The sequence below is a fragment of the Malania oleifera genome, chromosome 8, assembly GCF_029873635.1.
Source record: "Malania oleifera isolate guangnan ecotype guangnan chromosome 8, ASM2987363v1, whole genome shotgun sequence".
Classification (NCBI taxonomy): Eukaryota; Viridiplantae; Streptophyta; class Magnoliopsida; order Santalales; family Ximeniaceae; genus Malania; species Malania oleifera.
In genome coordinates this window covers 7,961,021-7,976,484 of record NC_080424.1, presented here as the reverse complement: position 1 = coordinate 7,976,484, position 15,464 = coordinate 7,961,021, and the positions used below count along the sequence as shown (strand labels likewise).

Below are 15,464 nucleotides of genomic sequence, written 5' to 3'. Positions count from 1 at the left end.
AGAGTCACCTGCATACAAAAGAAAGAAGTAGGCGAGTTAGTTAGCAAAAATAAATCACAAAATAAATTTACAAAAATAAAATCAAAATAAAAAGATACCTGGCCCTTCATTCCTCAGATGCCACCTGGAAGCGCCCAAAAAACTCTCCATTCCTCATCTGCCATATGGACCTTCAGGGTCACCTGCGCACAGGAAAATGAGAATTGGTTAGCCGAGAAATATGCAAAGTCAAAAAAGAAATTAGTCACATGTATAGGGAATTATTCCCTAACACAGTTGGTTACAAGGGAATCACCAAGGAATTGGCGCCAAAAGGCCCTTTCAAACTCCCTATAATTAGGGAGTTCCCACTACTGTAGTGGGCACCCCGGAGAGAGCGTAGTTATACTCTGCAGAGAATGAGAGAGGAGAGAGTTAGAGGAGGGAGATTCTACAGAAATTGAGTCTGCAGAAGTTGAGATACACTTTGGAGAGAAAATCTGCCGAATTGCAGAACTAGGAAGAAGAGGAGAGAAGCAGAGAGTGGGAGCTGCTCACTTAAGACATCGAGGTTGATTCAGAACCACTTACAAGGAAGGATTTCCCCTTAGGGCCCCAGACGGACACACCCACCGGAGGAGAAGACAGAAGGAGAAAATAAGTTAAGGTAGAATCCTTGGATCCCCCTCCCTTATTTTGTCTAATTTTGTTACATATTTAGTGATATATTTACTTAATCATGTTGATGAAGTCCAGGTAGCAAAGTTGTTCTATGTCATCTCTTTAAACTTTGTTCAATGCATTGAATTTACAAATGATTAATTAAATTTTCAAATTTTTACCGTTTGTCCGACTCTACTAACTATAAAACGACATGTTTGACTTCACTTAGGTCCATTGTGTTCTTTATTTTATGGACAAATAAAAAATAGAAGTAAATTTAGGGATGGTAAAACGGGTCAGAACTTGACGAGTGATCCATGATTCGTCCATTTAAATCGATTTTAGATTTAGTAGAAGGCGATTTATTTATAAATGAGTCAACCTGAATCTGACCCGTTTAATAAATGGTATAAGTCGATTTGAATTGAGTACCCATGGTGACTCGTTTAATTTGATATATATGTTACATTAAAAATATATTAATTAAAGAAATGTACTATTTTTTATATTTTTTATTTTTTATTAAGATATTAATAAATAAAATAAAAGAGTATATTTTTTTAAAAAAATATATAACACTTTTTATAAAATATTTTTAAAAATTAAAAATAAATAAATTATATTACCATGACTCTTTAATATATATTAGTCACTCGTTACCAAATGCCAATTTCGAATCCAAATTTGTTTAACCCTGGTCTTTAGTTAAGTCAAAAAAATTATTTGCTTTGTGAAGAACAGCAGAGAAGTGCTCGTCGCCGTTCGCCGGGCGAAGCCATTCAACCATGGCTGAGAGCGATGCCGTCAAAATTTTGTAGAGCCTTTCCCCTACCTCCTACGGTAGGTTCTGCCCGGCTCCAGTTGACAAGAAGGTCATTTATGTATTGAAGGTGATGCTCAATTGGGAATTCCTGCTCACTCGGGGCTTTCAGATACCTCCTTGCTATTCTGTTCAGTTCAATCTTCGAAGTTGCTAAACAGTGACCTCGTGGCTTCCCTTGATGAAGTGACGGTGGACTTTGGTCCTCCTCTGGCAAGCAAATGAAATTCCTCATGCTCTATCTCAATTTTGTTGATGCCAACAAAAGAAAATCCACACTGCAGGTGCCAATAAGTATGGAAATTTCCCCTTTGTCTCATCTTTATTCTCATTTTTTTATTTTTTCCCTAAGAAATTAATGCTCACAACTTCACATCTCCTAACCCTTGCCTCATTGATTGGCAGCCATCGTCAAACCAGCAGTTGTGAGAAAACCGGCTTCCGTTTTTCGTTTTTTTCACATTTCAATTCGTTTGCTAAATACCCAGAATCTTAAGCAGAGATAAAATTAACGAGGTTTTGGTCCAACAATATGGTAAAAATTCAAAATTGTGGCAACGCGTTATCTTTGGGGAGGGTGATTTTGGCCAGAAGATATAGTTCAAGTGAAGCAACGAGAGAGTTTTTGGACCCAACGAAAAGTATATGTAAAATTATGATGTCTTGCCCAAAAGCAGGGCTTGAAACTTCACTTGACCAAAGTGGGATTAGGATTTCACCCGATGTAGTTGAAGGTGTCCTCAAGAAATTTGAGAATGCTGGTATGTTGGCACACCGATTCTTTGAGTGGGCTGAGAAGCAAAGGAATTATGTGCACAGTATCAGAGCTTACCACACGATGATCGAGTCTTTAGCAAAGATAAGGCAGTACCAGATCATGTGGAATCTTGTGAATGCCATGAGGAGTAAGAGGATGCTAAATGTTGAAACGTTTTGCATAATTATGAGAAAGTATGCCAGGGCTCAGAAGGTGGAGGAGGCTGTGTACACTTTTAATGTAATGGAAAAGTATGACGTGCCGCCAAATTTAGCAGCATTCAATGGCTTGCTAAGTGCTTTATGCAAGTCTAAGAATGTGAGGAAGGCTCAGGAAATCTTTGACAATATGAAATACAGATTTGTTCCAGACTCAAAAACATATAGTATATTGCTTGAGGGATGGGGTAAGGCTCCAAATTTGCCCCAGGCAAGGGCAGTTTTCAGAGAAATGGTTGATGTGGGTTGTAATCCGGACATTGTGACTTATGGCATCATGGTTGACATTCTTTGTAAGGCTGGGAGGGTTGATGAAGCAGTCGGCATTGTTAAGGACATGGATTCTCAGGTTTGTAAGCCTACATCTTTTATTTATAGTGTTCTGGTTCATACTTATGGTATAGAAAATCGCATTGAAGATGCAGTTGATACATTCTTGGAGATGGAAAGGAATGGAATTAAGGCTGATGTGGCGGCATATAATGCCTTGATTGGAGCATTCTGTAAAGTAAACAAGATCAAAAATGCATATAGGGTCTTGAATGAAATGGAATGCAAGGGAGTGGTGCCCAATTCAAGAACCTGCAATATTATTTTGAATAGCTTGATAAGTCATGGAGATACTGAAGAAGCCTTTAGAGTCTTCCGCAGGATGATTAAAGTTTGTGAACCTGATGCAGACACTTATACAATGATGATAAAGATGTTCTGTGAGGGGGGTCAGCTAGAAATGGCTCTTAAAGTGTGGAAATACATGAAGATAAAGCAGTTTGTTCCAAGCATGCACACTTTTTCAGTGCTTATTAATGGACTCTGTGACAAAGCCAATGTTTCTAAGGCTTGTGTATTGCTGGAAGAGATGATAGAAAAGGGAATCCGTCCATCAGGTGTGACCTTTGGGAGGCTAAGACAGTTACTTATCAAGGAGGGGAGACAAGATGTGCTTGAGTTTCTGCAGGAAAAAATGAATCTCTTAGTCAAGGAGCCTTTATATGACTGAGAAACCATGGCTTCTGAGCTAAATGGAATGATCAAGACTGATCCAGCTGTTAGAAAATTTTGTTTAAATATGTCAGGGCACAAGCCCCTATTAAGCTCAAGAACAGCATTTCTCAGGTCAGTAGTTTGTTACCCTTTATTATTTGGGGATAGTGATTATTTTATCTGGAAACCTGATTGTTAATTGCTCACATTGTCAGTTTTGGTCCTTTTTCTTTATCCTTTTTTTCCCCATTTGAAACTTCTAAATTGTTCTCTTCTCTAACCAGAAAGGAATAAAACAGAAAAAATAAATTTTAGTCCGAGGATTTTCAGTTCTGTTGATGTCAAGTCCATCATTCCTCCCTGCTTTTGAGGTGGCTGAACCTTCAGTTAATAAAGGAAAAGAAATATCAGATTAAGAAAATTTTCTCATGACATTATAAGTTATTTTTTTTTATTTTTTTATTTTTTAGAGGGGATACCATTGTGAGTAAAATCTGATATAAAACAGTTTGAATGAAGATACATGGTTCAAAGAAGGGTTATCCCTCTAAAAACAGGGCTGTTTGAAGAGAGGAGGTATTACAATATGGTTTTGTGTCTTCCTTATTCTTTGTAGTTAGATGGACCTGTTTTCCGTACATTTGATTCAACTTCTGCAAAGATAGCTTTATTGATAAATTCCGGCAGCTTTTTTTTCTTTGGATTTTTTATAACAAAAGAAGAAGATTTCATTAAGGAAGAAAGAATGTACAAAAAAGGAGAATAATAGATCCTCCTGATCAGCATAGGCAAAACAAAATGTAGAAAAAAATAATGAGAGGAAAAACAACAATCAAGCCACCAAAGATAATCAATCCCTTTGAATCTCAGAGAAGCTTACTCCCTGAAGCACCCTGAACTAACACACTAAAGTGAGGCTAAATAATGAATCTTATCCTGAAATAAGGAAATATTCAGCTTCTTCCTAAAAAGAAAAAAAATATGCCCCTCCAGCCATAAACCCCACAACACTGCAAAAACTGCACATCTCCGTAATACTACAGCATTCTTCCTGCCAAATCCACAAAAAGATATACCTAATGAATTCTCATCCAAGTTTGGGCGAACCCACCTTTCCCCCACTAAGCCAAAAAGCATGTTCCATGTTTTCCAAGCAAAATCACAGTGCAAAAACAAGTGAAAAGCTGTTTCTGAACTGCTAAGGCATGAAAAAACACACATCTGGAGAAAGTGCCTTCAAATGTCTCCTACTCTGCAACATGTTATTGATATTAAACCTATTAAGCTCAACCAACCAAATAAAAGCCTTAACTGTTGGAGAACTTTGGCCTTCCAAAGATTCATTGGAGTCACATCATTTGGCAGGAAAAGGTTCCTTTCAAGGTTCGGACTTTCATCTGGACAGTGACACTGAACAGGATTAACATTGACAAGTTGTTACAGACAAGAAGGCCCATCAAGGGCCTTAACCCTGACATGTGTGTGATTTGTCATGAAGCTAGTGAAACAAATGCTCACCTCTCCTTCACTGGAAGGTGGCTTCACATCTCTGGAATGCTCTGTTTTCTGGTTTTGGTGAAGCTTGGGTGTTGCTGCAGTTGGTGGTTGATTTCCTTTTGCTGAGATAGGCAATAGTTGGAAGGGTCAAGTTCTTTGGTTCTACATGGTTTACGCTATTATGTGGACCCTTTTTCTAGAGAGGAATGGGAGAATTTTCAAGGATCAAACCACCTCTCCTTGTTTGTTGTGGGATAAGGCTGCATACTTGGCCTATTTTTGGGCCCATTCCTTTGGCTTTTTTCAGGGAATGCTGCTGCCATACTTATTTAGGGATTGGAAGGCAGCACTATCTAACTCTTGCTTCTGTTTTTATTCTCTCTTATTTTTTGTCCTCTTTTGTTTTTTTGACTACTTCTTGTACTTAAGAGGACTTCTTGTGCTCGCCCTGATGTACCGTTTTCATTTAGTTATTAATGCATTTTTATTGTCCCAAAAATATATATATATAGCATGCAGTGTTGTTGCCTATTTATGTTGTCAGTGTGGATATAATCTGTGTTGTCATTTCTGGTTCATATGTAATTCCAAAAAAATATGATGATGTAATTTGTGGCATCTCAATGCCTCTATTATTATGTGGGTTTAAAGAAATCAATGTTCTGCAAATAATGCAATGATTGGTAAAATTCATGTGTGTCAAAAATAATGAAAAAAGGAGGGAAGGTCTTGTTATGGTAAAAATATTCATTTATTTCAGTCATTTCAAAAGAAGAAAAAGAAGAAAACAGGGGATCCGTTGAATTTCAAGTATTCAGTTTTACCAATAAGATAATGATACTTATTCTCATTTGGAAGTACTTTCTATCACTCTTTGTGCATTTTATGGGTGACCACTCAGAATTATGAAAAATCATTGCAATTCTCATGTAGGGAAGTTGATTACTTTTTGCAGAGCATCTAGGCATTTAGGATGCATTTGGTACTTCGAAAAAAGGAGCAAAAAAAAAAAATGAAATTAGGAAGGAATCTACTTTTTTTCATGTTTGGATATCGAGGAAATAGGAAAATAAAATAAATATATAGTAAATCAATTAACAAAATTTTATTTTACATTTCATTAAACTTTAATATGTTTTAATTTTCATTTGTTTGATTGAATTTTTCATTGTTAATAGTGTTTGGATTCTTTTGAAAATTTCTGTGTGAGTCCTTTTTTTCTCATCTTGTTAAAGTAATTGTATTTTTTCCTCTTTACTGGCACATTTAGGTGGCTAAAGCACCTTCTAAAATAAGTCATTTGTTCATTTGGTGACCCTTAATAGAGTTAGCACCAACAATCTGTTGCAGAGTAGGTCTTCTAAGGCTTTATCACTATACATGTGCTTTTTGCAGGGGAATAGATCGTAGAATGTTCCCAATTTGTTTCTACAATGTTTGTTTTCTTGGGGTATGTGGAAGAGATTATTTTGAGTTCTTGGAGTGTAAGTGTGTCCGAAGTCACTGGAAGAGCTCGAGTATTTCTTTTGTTGGCTTTAGAAAGAGAAAGGAAGCTCAGAGGTTGTGGAGGTGTGCTTTTTGTGCTATTTTATGGAGAATTTAGTTGGAGCGTACTTTCTGGAAAGTGACCGTCTTTATAGCTACTTTGGGACAGGGTGCTGTGCTTGGCTTGTCTTTGGGCTTGCAGGGTGTTTCAAGGGTGCTACTTTGAGGATGTTAACCATGGATCATGATTGGGTGGCATTATTGACTTGATTATGTTTTTCCTTCTTTCTTTTTGTTTAAGTACTCCTTGTCCTGCTTTTTTGTATCATTTTCTCTCTGCTGTCTATAATAAAGTTTCTTTTTCTATAAAAAAATATATATTATTTGATAAAGATAGAAAATACTGTGAAATTTCATTTCTCTTTTTTTCTCTTACAAAATCCTTGATCCAATCAATCCTTTTAAAATTATAAATTCATCCTTGTAGTTGACTAAAATTCCTGTGGAAATCTAAAATTAATCTTCACATTTTTTTTTGGAAGTCCATGTAGTTAAATGAATTTGAAAAATATTAAATAATGCCCCTAGATCTGTTACTAGTAGTAGTGAATACTTTGAGAACTGCTGGAAACAGGGTAGTAGGACTTAAGAGTGGTGAAAAAAGTACTCTGTACAACAACAACAACAATCCTTAAGTCCCACTAGGTGAGGTCAGCTGTATGAATCCTTTTCCGCCCATTCACACGATCAAGGGCAATTTCCTGGGCTAGCTTAAGAGCTATAAGAGCCTTTCTCACTGCCTCATTCCAAGTTATTTTAGGTCTACCTTTGCCCTTCTACTACCATTAACAATAACTAACTCACTCCTCCTTTCCAGAGCACTACTTGGCCTACGCTTCAAATGCACAAACCATCTAAGTTGCCCCTCTCTCATCTTATCTACTACTAGTGCTGTGCCTAGCTTATTACGAATATGTTTGTTCCTTAATTTATCCTTTAAAGTTAGACTACTCATCATCTTAGCATTTGCATTTCTACAACTTTTACATTTTGGATATGTTGCTTCTTAGTTGCTCAACATTATGATCCATATAGCGTGGATGGTCTTATAGTCATCCTATAAATAAAACTCTCCTTTTAATTTTAAGGGTATTGTACGATCACATAGCACGCCTGAAGCACTCCTCCATTTTAGCCAACTTGTTTTAACTCTATGAATTGCATCATTTTCAATCTCTACCTCTGCTTGCATGATAGATCCAAGGTATCGAAATCTACTAGTGCTATTAATTTCTTGATTATCAATTTTAATCTTATCTCCAATAGTCCCCCTTACTTGGCTGAAGTTACATTTCATGTATTCTGTCTTATTTCTACTTATTCTAAAGTCTCTAAAATCTAAAGTTTTTGTCTGTAGCTCTAACTTATATTCTACTCCTTTTCTACTTTCATCAATTAGAACCATATCATCTACAAACATATACCATGGGATTTCATTTTGAATATTCCTAGTGATTTCATCGATCACTAAAGTGAAAAGATATGAACTTAAAGCAGAATCTTGATATGCCCCTATTGTGATTGGAAATTCTTTATACTCTCCTCCTTCAATCTTAACATTAGTTGTTACTTTATCATACATATCCTTGATGGCATCAATACGCCTACTGCATGCTTCTTTCTTTTTCAAAACCAACCAGAGGACTTCCCAAGGTACTCTATCATATGTTTTCTCTAACCTTATTCTTTGTTCAATTACCTTTTCTCACAGTTTCATCGTATGACTCATAAGTTAGATGCTACAGTCGTAATTACGGTTTTGAATATCAACTTTGTTTCTATATAAAGGTATTATTGTGCTTTTCCTCCACTCCTTTGGAATTCTCTTGGTTTTTAATATATAGTGTTGAAAATATTTGTTAACCATACACTTCCAATATCCCTCAAGACATTTCCAAACTTCAATTGAGACGTTATTTGATTCTATAAACTTCCCACTTTTCATTTTTTTTAACACTATCTTCACTTCACCGAATCTAATTTTTAGAATGAATCTAATATTTTTAGTCTTTTCTTCATTTGTCAATTCTAAGTTCTAACTTTTAATTTGGTTTTCATTAAACAACTTATCAAAATATCTTCATCACCTATCTTTTATGTCTTCTTCTTTAACCAAGACATTATCATTATCATCCTTTATACATTTTACCTTATCTAAGTCTTTGCACTTTTTTACTCTAGCTTTGGCAAGTTTATATATATCCCTTTCTCCTTCTTTTGTATCTAGCCTATTATATAAATTATTATAAGCTCTATTGTTTAGCTTCACTAATGGTGTTCTTTCAATCTTTTCTTGCCTCTTTATACTTTTCAAGGTTTTTTATGTTTCTACAATTTTTCCATGTTTTGTACCAAATCCTTTTCGTTTTTATGACTTTTTGGACATCTTGATCCCACCACCAACTTTCTTTACTACTTGAGAATCTTCCTCCACATCCTATTCCATAAATTGTTCGCATCTCCCTAATCCACTATTATCTAATCCCCCTCTTTAATTATTTATCTTTAAATTTTACTATATTTTTTCCCTTCGGTCTCCACCAGCGACTCCTCTTCACTAATTTATTTTGTTCTTTCTCTTCCACTTCCTAATACTATATTTTCTCCCTTCAGGCCCCACCACCTAGTCCTCTTGTTTTGAAAAAGGTCATTTTTGAGTAACTTACCTTTATTTTTTATTTATTTATAGTCTGCCCACATACAAGCACCCCACAGGAACTGCTGGACTATCAACTTCCAGCCTTTGATAATTTTGATATGCAGAGTGGTATAAGGATGGAATGGAATAGTTATAGGAATATAATAGTTTACAAAGAAAAAGATGATAGTACTTCAAAGAAAATGGCATGCGAAAATTATTGTAATTCCAACTAATATGGAATGGTTCAAAAATAGATATTTACATGATAAAACTTGGGGATGGTCTTTTGGTAACACGAATTTTAATAGAGTAAAAGATATTGGTCTCCCTAAGGTTTGGCGAAAAGACATGAACCACCACCAACTTTCTTTACTGCTTGAGAATCTTCCTCCAAATTCACCTAAAATCTCGTTTGTTAATCTTTTTAATAGATTTAGCTACCCTATTCCACAGATTATTCACATCTCCCTAATCCCCTATTATCTAACCCCCCTCTTTAATCATGTTATCTTTAAATTTTACTATATTTTCTCCTTTCACGCTCCACCACCGAGTCCTCTTCACTGATTTATTTTGTTCGGTCTCTTCCACTTCCTAATGCTATATTTTCTTTCAGGCCCCACCACCTAGTTCTCTTGCACTGAAAAAAGTAATTTTGAGTTACTTACCTAAACTTCTTTATTTTTTATTTATTCATAGTCTGCCCACATTCAAGCTCCCCACAAGAACTGCTGGACTATCAATTTCCAGCTTGGATAATTTTGATGTGCAGAGTGGAATAAGGATGGAATGTAATAGTTTACAAAGAAAAAGATGATGGTACTTCAAAGAAAATGGCATGCATAAATTATTGTAATCCCAATTAATATGGAATGGTTGAAGAATAGATATTTACATGATAAATTTTGGGGATGGTCTTTTGGTAACACCAATTTTTATAGGGTAAAAGACATTGATCTCCCTAAGATTTGGAAAAAAAGACACAAACCTTCCTTCCCTGAGATTTCAAAAACCTCCCCTAAGGCTTCAAAAATTCTAGAGATTTCCCATTATATTTGGCAAAAGAGACGCTTTTTGAGGGGTGTAAATGCCCCAAAAATCAAATACAGAGGAGTTATGTGGAATTTTTGAAACTTTAGGAGAAGTTCATGTCTTTTTGCCTAACCTCAATAGGTCTTTTGCCCTTTTTATATTGATCTGTGCATGAGATCAAGGTTGCAATTGATAGGATATCATTGTTTGTTTGCCTCATTAGTGTTTATTTATATTTTGATTTGTTATTGGAACCAAAACATTGTTTCATCTGTTATGTGTAAGTTCATGACCAACCTGTCCAGTGACTCCAGTCGGAGGAGACTATCTGTTCTCCTGCATGTTGATTACTTTTGACTTTCTATCTAATACCTAAGCTGCATCAGCAAACTTACCCCTTCTTGAACCCCCCAATATATATATATATATATATCAATAGTTAAGCAAGCAGCTCAAAATTTCAGGTGAGGTTGGATGGAGACGGGCTTAAGCAATCTCACTTCTATCCTTAGTATAGGGTTTTTCTCCTTATATTCAAAGAATAATGTCTGGTATTGTATCAAGGAGAATGTGTGTGTATGCAGAAGAGGGGAAAAATAGAAACAGAATTGGCTGTATCAAATTTACACTTCCATTCTGATCAGTAGCTTCCAAGGTGATGTAAAAAAACTATTAGAACAAGCAATATACCATCTATGATAGGGATTTGATTTTTTTTTTGTTGGGTAGACATTAGGCACAAGGCAACACAATAAAGAGCAATAAGTCACCCCAGACAACAACCGAAAACAGTGGCTGCTAAAAACACAGCAGAAACAGGAAAGAACCGAATTCCCAGCCATTAAAGACAGTGCAACTGTTACTCACACCTAATCCTAGAATCACCCAACCATTTACAGATTACTATTTTAAGCCCTAGAGATATGAACATATGCTGGCTTTATTGAATGATTCCAGTTCAAATATACAGTTTCGTAACAATGGGGAAAAACATTAAATTCCTGCCAAAAAATATTTTGGCATTGACCACATTCCAAGTGTCCAAATATGCATATGAAATACTATTTTTCTACTCTAATTTGTCCCTATTCTAGATATTTTTGGCCTTATGTCAAACTGAAAGACCATCAGAAACTGAAATTTGCACTTCACCAATTCTGGTCCTTCTATAATTTTATCCCTCTTTTCACATGTTCTAAATCCTCACAATCAGTTGCACTTACATGGTTCAACAGACGAGAAATCCATTCTCTGTCATGTGCTTATATTTGGAAATGGATTTTAATAGACACTGTGTGTGTGTGTGTGTGTATTATATAGTTTTAGCTTTTGCAGATATGCAAAAAGGGGGGTATTTTGCTGATGAACCAAGAATTTGTAGTTAACATCATTGCTTTTATGTTTTATGAGTGGGTTTTGCTCACTACTGAAGGGGAGCCTAGGTGCAACAGTAAAGTTGTTGCATGTGACCTGGAGGTCATGGGTTCAAGGTATGGAACAGCCTCTTGCAAAAATGTCAGGTAAGGCTGCGTACAATAGACCCAACATGGTCCGCCCCTTCCCCAGACCCTGCATACATGAGAGCTTTTTGCACCGGGCTGCCATTTACTTTTGCTCACTGCAGTTCATAATGGTGATTTAGTTGTGCGCCTGAAATGGGAACATGGAGTGAATGTAATTTATTTGCAATGTTAGAGCATTTACACAGCGTTGTAGGGTTTCTGTTGCATCATTTAAGGGATAAAAAGTTGTTGGATACAACCCAGGTTTGAGTCCTCTTCAGGGCATATTATTGAATTTAGACAATTTGGTGGTGATTTCTTGAGGTAGACTTGAGCACTGTTCAGGCAAAGTGAGGAGGGGAGCAGGAGATAAGTTTTATTCCAGTGGCTTTCTTTTTTTGGCTGGGCCATTCCAGTGGCTATTTTAAAGCACTCAGGCAGCATCCTGGAGTATTGCATGATGCATATCTGAGAATGCAAGGAAATATTGGCAATTTAGATGGTTCTTTTCATGAATTCATGGTTGTGGTGTTAGGTTCTTGCTTACATTTTGTCCCTGATTTGCTTTAGGTCCAATAGGTTTATTTGTCTATTATTCAATGTCCAGCAACATGGTAAAATGCAGTCAGTGAGCACAGGTGAATTGGCCTTTATCAAGTACCGAAAGTTTTTTAACATTATTAATTTCTTCTCTGATTATGGACTTTGAAGAGTGTGGACTCTTAGGAGTGTCTGTTGTGCTGCTTAATCTACTCTGCTATTGTTATATACACGACACAAAAGTTTGCCCTAATTCTACATGTAGATGTACCCAACACCATATATTGACCTCCCTAACCTCTTTCATTCTGAAAAAGGTAATGCTGTACTTACTGACAATTGGAGAATTCCAGGTTCAGACAGAGTGGATTCTCCTAAAGGGCAAGGTCAAAAGTACGGGTTACAGATTAAAGGGGCAACTGTGCTGGGCTTGAAGAAGGTTGTAAGTCCTATAATTTCCCAACCATTCCATGGTCGTGTGTTCAAGTGGATAGTTGAATCCAAATGAGATTTTTGTCTTATATGTGAATGCATTCTGGTCCTCCACAATCTTCATTCTGCTTTGTGGAAGTACATTATGCTTTTAATCCTACATGAGCTTGCTCATTTTAAGGCTTTATTTAAATTATTGTACATTATGCGGTTCTTGTAAAACTTAATAATATATTATGCTTGTGAAGTCATATTTTTTGCACGGGATGTTTACCTTGTGTTTTTGTTAGGTAATACTAAAACAATTTTGTAAGCAAACAAGGAAATACACAATTAGGATATTCTTGTGGTTTTGTGCAACAAAGATTGTGCTACTAGGGCTGAAACTTTGAAGATGCACTCAAAGCTATGAGAGAAGAGGGAGAAAATGAAATGAAATCTATTCGAAATGTTTCGTGGCTTTCGCCATCAACTTAACCTTTAACTTTACTAACAACCACATTGAAAGAAATGAAGATGATTATTGCTATCTGTTATTAAAATCTTTACTAGATTTGTATTTCTTTGTCAATTATTATAAAATTATTTTCTATTAGTTATGATCAACTCTTGTTATGTTCTGATGAATGTGTATAAATCTCTCTCTCTCTCTCTCTCTCTCTCTCTCTCTCTCTCTAAATTTAATTTGATATCTTGATTCTTAATATCTTTGGTTTTATAATTTGAGGCAAATTTTTATTGATTATGAATTTAAATTTTAATGTTTAAATTCTTGGACAAAGACACTAAACTCCCCTAAGGTTTCAAAAGTAATACAAACCTTCCTCCACATTTGAGTTTTGTGATATTTACACCTCTTAAAAGACTTGTATTTTTGAAAAATAAAGGAGGTTTGTGTCTTTTTTATAAACGGGAGGTATTTGAAATTTTTGAAACCTCAAGAAAGGTTATTGTCTTTTTCTCAAATGTTAAGGTAGGTCAATATCTTTTATCCTGACATAATTATGATATATATAAATTTGCATTTCCAAGTACACGATCTACAATACTTTCTCTTTATTTTTGTTGTTTATTTTATAAGGAAGGAATCTATTACTCAAAAGAGTTGTAGCCTATAGGCCAAGCAAATATTGTTCATACACTTTAAAAGTGGGAAGGGGTTATGCTCCTCAAAATCTGAAGGAGCCTTAAAGAAGCTGCCTTCACTACATAATGCGTAAGATAGTTAAAATGCCTGGAAATAAAATGAAAGAACCCTCTACTCTCTAATAACCTCCACTACATCCGCAGCTTCCCGTTGAAATTTAGATTGCCCACAAACATCCAAAATCACCTCCATCGCATCCTAGCATATAAGAACCTTGCTGGCCCCCAGAAAGAAGCAAACCAAATAGCTTCAAAAATAGCTAAAGCTTCTGCCATACCTCCTCTTCCCAAAGATAGAAGAGACAAATTCTAGCCTCTGTCTACTCACGATCCCTACTGCAGCATAACCATCCTGGCGCCAAGCTACATCACACGAAATGATTTTGATTTTGATTGAAGTCAGTTTGGATTCGGGTGCCTGAACAAGTAGCTGTTTGGGTGTTTCTAGGCTGGATTCGGTCGACTGAAAGGTGATTTCCGTCGACGGTTTGTGGCATATTGCTTTTGGTTGTTTGGGTTGAAGGAATCCGTCCACGGTTGAGCTGTCTCCATCGATGGTTTGAGTTTTCCCTGGATATGCCCAGGTTGGATTGGCCTTTGTGCCCCTGGGTATGCCCGGTTTCCTTGTAATTGCTTTTGATGTTTCTTTGCTTGGGGGCTTTGGCGTCCCCTCTCAAGGGTATGTCCAGAGAATTCTGTACATATCCGTTTTGATGAATACAATTTAACAATTAACCGATAAAAAAATTTTAAAAAAAATCACACAAAATGATGAGTTCAAACTCCCTTGAAGCCACCCAATCACAAAAACACCGAGGGAAGGTAACCGACTGATGAGGCGTGAGGCGAAAGATTGAAAACTCTAAATCCTACTGCATCCTCAGAATTTGGAAAAGCTCACAAATAACAGAAGAGGGTAAAATATTCCTACTCTCAAAGATACTCCTATTCGTAGCTTTCCAAATGCATCATAAGCCAACAGCAGTCTGCATCAGAAACATGACCATATCAGCCTCTGTCAGCCTAAGTGATCAAGTGTGTGGAAGCATTCCCACCAATTTGAGAAAGATGAAAGCTGAGATTGGAAAGGGGATGCAAACCACACCCGTTGAGAGAAATCACAATTCAAAAACAAATGGTCCGAGGATTCCTCCTCGTATCTACAGAGGGGACAAGAAATATCAGCATCCGGTTTTAGAATATGCCTCTTTTCAAACATGATCTTGTCGGAAGCAACACATCAATTAGCTTAAACATAAAAAATTTGAATTTTGGTGCAATTTTCATTTTCCAAATCTTTGAGATCCGTTGCAATTTAAAAGTAGCATTCCTGAAGAGACCACATTGATTTCTTCCTTCAAACAGATATGTTTGGATCAAGAATTTTATTTGAGAAAAGAAAGGAAGGAGACTTGCATTTTCCTTCTCTATTAAATATCATTAAAAATAAAAGTTTATTTTAATACCATTAAAATTAAGAAAAACTAAATATTAATGATGTACAAAGTTGAATTTTTGTTTATGGATTTGGTATTTTTGTTTTTTCTCACTTTCATCGATAACCAAATATGAATATGCATATTTCTTGATAGTTTCCTTTCCTTTCTCCAATATTTTTCAGAGTTTCAAACCAAAGCTTTAGGTTTATTTGAATCAAAGATTTTGATGAGAAAAAGGAAAGAAAAGCAAAATAAGTAGGAAATTCATT

The 15,464-nt window shown here is 35.9% G+C and overlaps 1 protein-coding gene across 8 annotated transcripts; it reads left to right on the top strand.

The window, feature by feature from the left end:
* Positions 1–1,310: 1,310 nt before the first annotated feature.
* Positions 1,311–12,861, top strand: LOC131162479 (pentatricopeptide repeat-containing protein At1g77360, mitochondrial). 8 transcript variants are annotated; one of them, XR_009138827.1, is made up of 3 exons: positions 1,311–1,756; positions 1,868–3,553; positions 12,532–12,861. XR_009138827.1 is itself a non-coding variant. In XM_058119006.1 (2 exons), the coding sequence occupies exon 2, from the start codon at positions 1,995–1,997 to the stop codon at positions 3,435–3,437; it is 1,443 nt and encodes a 480-aa protein (XP_057974989.1). In that variant the 5' UTR covers positions 1,330–1,746; positions 1,868–1,994; the 3' UTR covers positions 3,438–3,738. The 8 variants fall into 8 exon arrangements, 1 of the variants encoding a protein (XP_057974989.1); XR_009138828.1 differs by having other exon boundaries at positions 12,496–12,861; XR_009138829.1 differs by lacking the exon at positions 12,532–12,861 and adding an exon at positions 6,314–6,777 and having other exon boundaries at positions 1,317–1,756.
* The last annotated feature ends 2,603 nt before the right edge of the window (positions 12,862–15,464 follow it).